This window comes from Halichoeres trimaculatus, unplaced genomic scaffold (genome assembly GCF_033239565.1).
Source record: "Halichoeres trimaculatus isolate MK-OKI-2021-1 unplaced genomic scaffold, fHalTri1.1 fHalTri1_scaffold_3, whole genome shotgun sequence".
NCBI classification, from domain to species: Eukaryota; Metazoa; Chordata; class Actinopteri; order Labriformes; family Labridae; genus Halichoeres; species Halichoeres trimaculatus.
The window spans coordinates 38,227,269-38,237,948 of NW_027437181.1; the positions used below are offsets into that span (position 1 = coordinate 38,227,269).

Below are 10,680 nucleotides of genomic sequence, written 5' to 3' on the forward strand. Positions count from 1 at the left end.
CATAGCTCCTGAAATAAGGAGAGAATTGACCCCCTGCTCTGCTGACAAGTTGAAATGTGGACTGATGTCCACGAGAGGAGGTGAACTCACTGACTGTTCAGAGAAGAGAAGTTTTTTCTGCTCTGCAACAATCATTAAGAAGAATGATTAATCAAGGCACCAGCTTTTTGTGATGAGGGATACCAGAAGCATCTATACTGACAGACATGAGCTCTGTAACTTTTTGTGTTTAGAATACAGTGGTATAAATATTACAAATCTGTAGTCCATAGCAGTGATTTACGGTTTTCCTTTGAGTTTCTTCTTCTCCTTTAATCTTGCTTTGATTTACGACTGGAATATATTCACTGAATGACTTTAAAAGAAATCTGTGTGGTTTGTCTTAGTGGTGTCTCTTCAAAATAAACAACAGCAAATCGAGCGAATGCATCTCTGTGTTTTATTTATTTAACCAAGCCTCTTCTACAAACTCGGGGTCAGTGTCAGAATACAAAGGGCATCACTGACACTGATTACAATATCAAACACTGAACACACTGGATGTTATTTAATGGACAGCAAAATATTGTAATATAAATTTGTTGACCTAGTCATGTCACAGATGTAGTGCTGCCTGACACAAATGTCATTGTTTGATTTTGAGTGAACAGAGCATGACATGACAACAGACACCCCCTACTCCCATTTAAAGATACATTACATACTGAAATCTTACATAAAGTAACAGATACATGAATAATAATAATAATAATAATAATAATAATAATAATAATAATAATAATAATAATAATAATAAAATGGCTAGGACAAAATGTGTGAAGCGTCTTAATTTTGGCCTCTCTGAGGCCTTACACATGTACCCATAAAGGTAAAAAGTACTTATCCAAATATCTACTTAAGTAAAAGTTAAAAGTACAGATGTACTACAAAGAACTTTTAAGAGTTAAAAGTATTTAGATTGCACGACTTACTGGCTGCAAAGCTACAAAACACAGGATAATGTTTATAAAATCTACTTTAAGAATATTATTGTTTGAACAAACACTACCAGCCTAGTGTCCAAATGTACTTCAGTGTGTAGTCCTTTAGGCATGTGTACGGTTCACTTTAAGGTTAACACATCACACTTCTGAACACTGAATTTTGGACCAGGATAAGCTTCTAAACTATGTCACAAATCATGCTCATAGGCCCAACTCTTAGTCAACTTTTTTAATAGCACTTTCTTTGAACAGCACATCAGGCAACGATTGTTTCTGACTTTGCAGGTGTTGTGTTATTGTGAGTGACACACCCCGGGACTACAGATGGAAATTACTGGGCTTCTCTAGCCAATGGGTGCTGCTCCTGTGACTGTGTGGGACCCTCACCGTTGGCCATTTCCTGCAGCTCTTCAAACGTTAGTGGTGTAACAGGTGTGGGCGGAGTGGCAGACCTGCTTTGACACACACACCACACCTCCTGCGTCTTTCAAAACCCAACACAGTTCATGCACAATGGTGTTGCAAAAAAAAAAAAGAAAAATGTATAGGCTTAGGCTTAACATATAAAGTACACTCTAAAAAAGCAATGTTTAGCCTCATAAAAAAAAAAAAAAAAAATCAACACAACAGTTTCCATAAGTCTTTCTTAGTAATGACAACTTGATTTGAAATTGCATTGAACCAACAAACAATATTGCATTGGACGAATTAGCTTTTCCTCTTCTTCACTCAAAGCTTATTTTAAATAATGCTTACTGATTAACAGTTGTCATAAGGACAAGTTTTTTTAGTTCAGAACTCAAAAAAATATGTTAACTGACTTAACCATTTTATTTAAAAAGGTTTAATTTGTTGTCTACTTAATTATAATAATGATGCACACAACATTTTCAGTAGCAGTTATATATATATATATATATATATATATATATATATATATTTCTTTCTTTCTTCATTATATATATATATATATATATATATATATATATATATATATATATATATATATATATATATTTCTTTCTTCATTTTTTCTTTTTTGTATTTGTATTGTAGAAAGTTCAACCACTACTTTTGTGCAGCTAACTGCATATTTTTATTTTGAACTTGAGCATTGCAAAAACAAAGTAAGAAAACAATCTTACATTTCAACTGCCCCTCTGTAACAAAAGTTTATAATTCCTTTGTGTGTGTGTGTGTGTGTGTGTGTGTGTGTGTGTGCGTGTGCGTGTGCGTGTGCGTGTGCGTGTGTGTGTGTGTGTGTGTGTGAGACCTGCTCAAAATAACCATAGAACATTCAAAGCCTACATAGTTATACAACAGCAAAAGACAACTCGTCCAATATCATGGCAAGAGACAAACTGCAAGAGCCTTAAAGCTGCATAGTAACATAAGTATAATCATTATAAGTAAGTCTGCATCAGTCATTTGAAAACAAACTAAAAACATCCTCTTTGGGCTGAAATATGTACATATTATTAGACAAGACATTTTTCACCATACTCCTGACTGTCACAAAGAACAGCATAAACTGACAGAGAAACAAGCTCCTTCTTTGTTGCATCTTCAGTTCAATAAACAAACTTTGGGCTTAAATATAAACATATTTATTTAACCAATATGTTTTTGTCCGCTGCCACAACTGTCATGAAGGTTGAACATACTTCACAGAATAATACTAACTAGCCTGACAGAAACACATTTTCATTTTTTTTCCTCTGTTGCCTCTTCAAAGATCACATTAACTGAAGAAAATGTGACAGTGTTCTGAAACAGATGGATCTGAGCTTTTTTTTTAAATAATGTTTTTCATACCCATGACTTAAGCACTACCTCTCAGCCCATCCAGGTCAAGAAACAACTTTTGAAAAACTTAAAAAGTATATTTAAGTTTCTTGCAGTAGTTGAGGTTGAGGGCACAAATGATACCCATCAACAAGGCACAGCACCTTGGAATGTCTCTCTCAACCAAACATTTGGTTCCTTCCACAACAACTGTTTCCCAGCGATCTGATCCAGGGGTAGACCTGTCTCCTACAATGGCAATTTTCATCATGTGACTTTCAAGGCTGGTCTCAAAGTCTTTGTTGTCTTTTAAAAGAAAAGGGAATGATTGTCATCATGGTTTACATTTGACCTTAAAATTGTCTGTACAGTACATCTTCATGTGTTATCTGTATCTCGGCCATGATCTTTTCCTTTACATAGCTATCAACACTTGCATAATATTTAAAGGGCAATTCCAGCATATGTTAACCCAGGGTCTAACACATCATGAGTCTGAAATAAAAAAAGCTTCTGATATCCACAAATAACGATCACAACAGGCATAATACTTCATTAATAGCACAAGTAGGGTATATAGTTTGTATTTAAAAAAAATAAATAAATAAGAATCACACTTTTCTCCAGCCGCTTCTGAGTAATGGTGTGTTCATGGTAACTCAACTCTGAGGATTGAACAATGTGACCTTCCAATTGACAAACCAACCAGAACATTTGTTGGCTCACATCACGCACTGACACCTAATCTTATTGTTGATGAAGTATGGCGTTGCAGAATGCCATGTTACAAAAATATGTAGTAGTGGTGTGTGCGCCTGAAGTAGCTGGAGAAGAGAAGGTGGGTTCTGTTCTCGTCTTTTTAAAATAAAAACAGGCGACGGTGTGGTTCTACTTGGACTTACGGTGTGTTACACCCTGGATAAAAATTATGCCAGTTTTTTTTTTTTCTTTTTTTTAAATCTACTGACAGTGAGTAGTGTGGGAGCAATCTTACATTACCTACCCCAAACTCTATGAACAGGTCCTCTTCTTTCTCTCCGAGGTATACAACAAGGCACGGGATGGCTACTTCTCTCCGCATTTCAAATGCATTGTGCTTTATGAAACAAGAGTAGAGTGGGTGTCAGGATAAAGTATTCAAATGAGTCTATTCTGCATCTGTATGTCTAAATGCTGTGATTGGCCATTTGCATGGTTGGCTCTGTACTGCTGCCTCTGTCCTCTGTTTTAGGAATGGCTCCCTCTGTTGGTGGTCAGTCTAGGGTGTCTGGCACTGCAGTTTGGAGGCAGTGAGCAGTGTGATTGCAGAGAAGCTGCACCTGTGTGGAAAGGCATATAAGCCTGAGCCTTTCAGTTTTCACTCTCTCTCTCTTGGATGGAAGACCCCCAGCACCCATTATGATTTGTTTGAGTATGTTTTTCAAATAAAATGTAAACCTTGTTGAAGAGCTTACTGTGTGGGCATCCCCTCCTTGTTGTGGCCTAAACCACCAAGCCATAACATTGCCCATAGCACATTTCATAAAAAGACAAACACTAAATATTTATCATACCTCAAGAAGTAGGTCCTTAATTTTCCAGATGCTTTCTCATGAGGCTCCTCCCCTTGATGAAACCACATCCATTAGTTTCTTGGTGCACTGATCAAGTCTGGCCATGAAAGTCACTTCCAGGTTTACCATAGCTCAATCAGTCAACTCACGTTTGAACTGAACGGTCCACCCCTAAATGATGTCCCACTGGTCCCACTTCCTATGTTTTTAGTTCCACCTCTGACACTCACAATACTGGACTTGGGCCCCCTGTTTTCACCAACCACTCATCAATCCCTGTTATTATCACTCATCGTCACATAACCAGACTTCATCATGCTCATTCTGTGAACTTCAATAACCTCAGGCCTCTCCCAAAACATCAACAACCCACCAATACAGACTGTAACTCACCTGTCACCATCAACATGGCACTTTTAAATGTCCGTTCCCTTTTAAACAAATCTTTTATTATCCGCGATTTGATTTTAGATAACAAGTTAGACTGTTTGTTCTTAACTGAAACGTGGCTGGGTACAGACGCACCAGTTATTCTCACTGAGGCCTCCCCACCAAATTTTAACTTTACATTTTCCCTAAGAAGTGGCAGAAAAGGTGGTGGTACTGCATCAATAGTCAATAGTTCTCTAAAGACAAAAGAAATAAAATTTGATCAGTACACCACCTTTGAACATCATGCAATTCTTTTTAACAGTCCTTCAATCCTGTGCATCACTGTTTACAGACCACCAAGACATGATGCTGCTTTTATCAGTGAATTTTCTGAGTTTTTATCCATAATCCATGCCACTTACAATTTTATTATTATTTCTGGTGATTTTAACATACACATAGACAAACCTTCAGACTCCATGGCAAAAGAGTTTTTAAATTTACTAAACTACTTAGATTTTAATCAACATGTCACGCAGCCGAGTCACGAGAGGGGACACATATTGGATTTAGTCCTTAGTTATGGACTGTCAGCCAGTGTGTCCTCTGTCGTTGACTTGGCTGTGTCAGACCATTACTGTGTGTTTTTTAATATCACCAGTTTTATTCAACAGGAGACCTCGGTGAGAACTGTCAGGAAGCGCTATTTTACCCCGGAAGTGGCTGCAAATTTTATTGAAATATTAAGTAAACACCCTCCAGCTCCTACACCTACATCCTGTGATTTTATTGTTGAAAATTTTATAAATAAACTGAAAACAACAATTGACCTTGTAGCTCCACTAAAGACAAAAAAGGTACTGCCAAAGCGCACACCTCCATGGAGAAACGAGGAAATTAAAAAATTAAAGAGAAATTGCAGGGTAGCTGAGCGGAGATGGAGAAAAAATAAGATATTCATTAATCATCAAATATACTGTGAGCAACTTAGAATATATAATATTGCTCTCAGACATGCTAGAACAAGCTATTTTACTAAAATTATCACGGATCATAAAAACAACCCAAAAATTCTTTTTAGCACCATTGATCTTTTAATCAACCCTGTTTTTAACAGAAACCAAATCACCCCTTCAGACTCTCTTTGTGAAGGCTTTGCAGACCACTTCAGCGGTAAAATAGATTTTATAAGAGCTTCTATTTTTAACCAAAATACTGTTTTTAACACCTTAGAAAGCTTGTTTTTCCCTGAGGAAACACTGGACAGTTTTGCACTGGTTGATGCTGAATTGCTTGGTAGAGTTTTCTCCCAAGTAAAACCAACAACCTGCCTTTTAGATCCTATTCCAACATCACTTTTTAAATCGCTTTATGGTTTCCTTGAAGTTGAGCTTTTAAACATGGTAAATTGTTCTCTTCAGACGGGCTGTTTCCCTGCTGACCTTAAAACGGCAGTGGTGAGACCCCTTCTTAAGAAGAACAATTTGGATCCTGATGTTTTTAATAATTACAGGCCAGTGTCCAACTTACCATTTTTAAGCAAAATTCTAGAAAAAATTGTTTTTATTCAGCTGAATGATTTTTTAAATAAACATTCCATTCTTGAGAAATTTCAATCTGGATTTAGGACGAACCACAGTACAGAGACTGCCCTACTAAAAATTGTTAATGATTTTAGGTGCAACCTGGACTTGCACAAACTCACAGTCCTTGTGCTACTGGATCTTAGCGCTGCTTTCGATACAGTGGACCACACAATTCTTTTAAATAGACTAAGACACCATGTAGGCCTCTCTGGTACTGCCTTTCAGTGGTTCAGTTCCTATCTCACAGATAGAAAATTTCTGGTAAGTCTGGACACATGCTCCTCAAGGACCCATGAAGTGAAATGTGGTGTTCCCCAAGGCTCAATTTTAGGCCCCATACTTTTTAATATATACATGCTCCCACTAGGAGATGTCATCAGGAGGCATGGTATTATGTTCCATAGTTACGCTGATGATACACAGCTGTATATATCCATGTCTCCTGATGACACAGGGCCCATTGATGCCCTTTTTAATTGTATTCTAGACATTAAATCCTGGATGGCAGAAAACTTCCTACAGCTCAACCAGGGCAAAACCGAAGTTTTAATTATTGATCCTAAGGCTCAGGGAGAGAAACTTTTTTCAAAACTCCAAACCCTGTCTTTAACTCCATGCAATCAGGTTAAGAATCTGGGCGTCATTTTTGACTCTGAGCTCAATTTTATTCCTCATATTAAAAATGTAACTAAAACAGGGTTTTATCACTTAAAGAACATAGCCAGAGTCCGCCCGTTTCTCTCCCGGGCTAACACAGAGACGCTAATGCATGCTTTTATCTCCAGTCGTATTGACTATTGTAACGCCCTGCTTTCTGGTCTTCCAAAAAGAAACATCTCAAGTTTACAATTATTACAGAATTCAGCAGCACGTGTGCTGACGAAGACCAGAAGGCGGGCTCACATTACCCCGGTTTTAAAATCACTGCATTGGCTCCCTGTGTGTTTTAGGATTGATTTCAAGGTTCTTTTAATGGTTTTTAAATGTCTTAGGGGTCTTGGACCTTCTTATCTTTCAGAACTACTTTTACCATATGAACCCTCGCGGACCCTGAGATCCTCTGGCACTGGCCTCTTAATAATCCCTAAAGCTCGAACACGGACTTACGGTGAGGCATCTTTCCAACATTATGGCCCCCGTCTGTGGAACAGCCTGCCAGAGGACCTCAGGGCTGCAGAGAATGTTCATATTTTTAAAAGTAGACTCAAGACCCACCTTTTTAATTTAGCATTTAATTAATCCCATATTTTTATCTGTTATTATTTATTTTTTTTTATTTTATTTATTTATATAATCTCGCCTTTTTACTTGTTACTCTTATTCTATTACTATTTATTTCATTTACTAGTGTTTTATTTATTTATTTATTTTATTCATTTTATGATTCTTAGCATATGTAGTTTTATGTTTTCACTCCATATCTCCAGTGTTTCCTCAGCAGGGGGCTGCCTGCACTGGGGGCCGCTGTTGGCTCTGGCTGGGATGTCTCTGTCTGTGGCGGGTGTCGTCTTGGCCAGGTGGGGGTCTGCAGCAGCGTGTTGCTGCAGTGGGCCCCTTGCTGGTCCTGTAGCGAGGCATGCCCGGGTGGAGGCGTCCTGGCTTTAGACTGTGGACGCCGCCCAGTGCAGTCGGCCTCCTGGCGTTTCCTGACCTGGCTCCTCTGTACTCAGCCACACGATTTTTTATCTACACATTTAAAATCATGTATTGTGTGTGCATATGTATGTGTGTGTGTGTGTGTGTGTGTGTGTGTGTGTGTGTGTGTGTGTGTGTGTGTGTGTATGTGTGTGTGTGGGTGGGTGGGTGGGTGGTGCTCTGGGGTGGAGTTTGAATGGGGGGGCGGGGACTGTTTTTAACATGTATAGCACTTTGTGCTGCATTTCTTTTAATGTATGAAAAGTGCTTTATAAATAAACTTGATTTGATTTGATTTGATTTGTTTATTGCAGCAACACATTTAAGTTTGGGGCCCAGGCTCCGGCCTCATCACTCCTAGAACATAATTTTTTAATAGCAGCATTGAGGAGTGATGAGCAAAACATATAAATCACAATCCTCCCGGAGCCTGCAGGTGGTTGCTGGGGTGGTGGTGGGGGGGACTGAATATGCGGCAACATATGCAGGAGAAAGGAGGGCATGGCTAGGGTTGGCTTGGGGGCACATTGATTTGAACTCCTGGAATTTAAAGGGGACATATCATGCTGCTCCGTGATTTAATACTTACATATAATATAATAAAGTTGAAAACAAGACCTTTCACCCCCTGAATTTTCAAAAAATGAGATATTGTATTTTTTCTGATATCCTAGAACGAGATTTGATGTCTCTGAAAATAGGTCATTGACATTTGGCTTCGAGATTTCGACCTTCATGACGACACGAGGATCCTTTTTTTTTTATTGGAGTAATCTGATAAAGCAGCTCCTCCTCTGTGATGTCAGTTATTCACACAACCACCACCGAGGGATACACCCACCAAGAGCCAAGTAAAACCGTATTAACTATACATGTTACTGTACCGGTTTGACTCACCACCAGGGTTTCTGCTATAAAAATATGGCACCGGATAACGTGACCGGCAGGTTTTCAATCTACCAGACAAGCGTTTGATTTCCCGGTCAAATATTATCTGAATTTATTGAGCTTAAATGCTGCAAAGTATACCCCCCCAGCTTCCACGAGGCTGAGGGTGGAGGGGTGGGGTGTGTGTGTGGGGGGGGTATACTTTTAAAAGGGCTCCGCCCTCGCCTGTCAAATTTCGTGCGGACTAAATTTCAATAGAGTGGTAAGGGAATTTATTCAAAGATATGCCCAAAGATCAGGACATGTATATAAAGTCTACCCACCTGCAAAGCAACAGTCTAAAAAAAATCTATTCCTGTTATCAAGTGGGGGTGTATTTTTGATCGATGTAATCTTTGTCGCTATACGTGACAAAGCGATGTAAAAACATAAATAATTTGGTCCTAGAAACATTTATTCTATCTTCAAAGTAAAGTTGTGTAACAACCCGAGTGGACTGATTCCAAAAACTGGTTATAAAACCCTGCACTGTGCGTCAGTGGGTAATGAGGAGTCAAACAGCGGAGTCCCGCGGACAGCTCCTGAATAATGACAGTTAGGATCCGCACCTCGACAGCGACTGTGACATTTGGGCTCTATAGGGTGATCTGTCACTGCATGAGTGAATAGCCTCATGGAAGTTATATTTTACAAGTCTTCACATTATTTACTAACGAAATTCATTAAGGCAACTCATTTGGTGCTTTTAAGGTCATGCCATTAAGTTTACATGGATCCTTATGTTTACGTTAAGGGGCAGACTTAAAATGATACAACGTACATGTAAGAATATATCAAAGCATGTCAATTTATAAAAAAATTTTTTTAAAGCATAGGCTGTATCAAATAAAATGAGTGCCATCAACAGACTCAATTGGTTAACTAAAATTAATATTGCACAGCAGAAGCTTCCATTCAGTCTGAAAAGACCGACTCTTCCTTTTCTTCTCGGCAGGAGTCAAGACATCATCTGCTGCAGCCTCCAAGATTTCAGCCTCACCACCATCTTTCTCCTCTGGACTATTTTGTTTAGTCAAAAAGTCATTAAGTTTCGCCTGTTTCGACATGTGTCTCCCGCTGTATTGTTGTTGTTCTGCGCGCTTTGTCTGAGTAAATGAAACCCGTGCTACAAGTTTAGTACCGCCTGAAACAAAAAAACAAACAAACAAAAAGTTTTGTTCCACATAGACCAAGCCTATCCATAATAGATACGAGGGAATATTTTTCACCGGACATTTTGACCAGTGGAGTTGAAATATGTCAGACTTTGGCAGATTTTACCGGTCAAAGTCTGGTAACTACTGAATAACAGAAACCCAGCTCACCACACTGAAGCGTCCTGAGATGATCTGTGCGGAGGTGGATTTTCTTCCTCCTGAGCTGCAGAACCGTCCGGGTCTGACTCGGGGTCCAATACAAAAGGACGTATCCTACACTCTGCCATTTTATTAGTGCTATCAATGCCTTACGGTGAAGTTTTGGCAAACAGCAAACTCGCTCAGTCTGCCCCATTCAATGTGGCGATTTTGTAAATACTGCCATGCTGCAAAAACCGCCCCCTGGCTCTACCCCCTCCGCCCCTCTGATAGAACTGACCAATCAGAGCACAAAGGGCTGTGACGTTGCGAGGTTACTGGAGGTCATTCTCGAAATGGAGCGTTTCAACGAGATCTTCAGAATGGTCTAAACTGAGGATATTGGGAACGCTATTGTGGGGCAATGAAGGAACTAAATGACTTGTACTGGGGGCAGAAATGCTTTACAGGCATCCTAGTGTGGCATAGTGAAAAGGAGAAACAGGCATGATATGTCCCCTTCAAAGCAAGAGAGAGCATCAGC

At 39.2% G+C, this 10,680-nt stretch overlaps 1 protein-coding gene across 1 annotated transcript; it reads left to right on the forward strand.

Moving 5' to 3' along the window:
* Positions 1-4,575: 4,575 nt before the first annotated feature.
* LOC141787880 (uncharacterized) lies at positions 4,576-7,518 on the forward strand. The gene has a single exon (XM_074666572.1). The coding sequence runs from the start codon at positions 4,729-4,731 to the stop codon at positions 7,516-7,518; it is 2,790 nt and encodes a 929-aa protein (XP_074522673.1). The 5' UTR covers positions 4,576-4,728.
* The last annotated feature ends 3,162 nt before the right edge of the window (positions 7,519-10,680 follow it).

Coding starts and splice junctions, on each gene's coding strand:
- LOC141787880 (XM_074666572.1), top strand. CDS start 4,729: ATGGCACTTTTAAATGTCCGTTCCCTTTTAAACAAATCTTTTATTATC.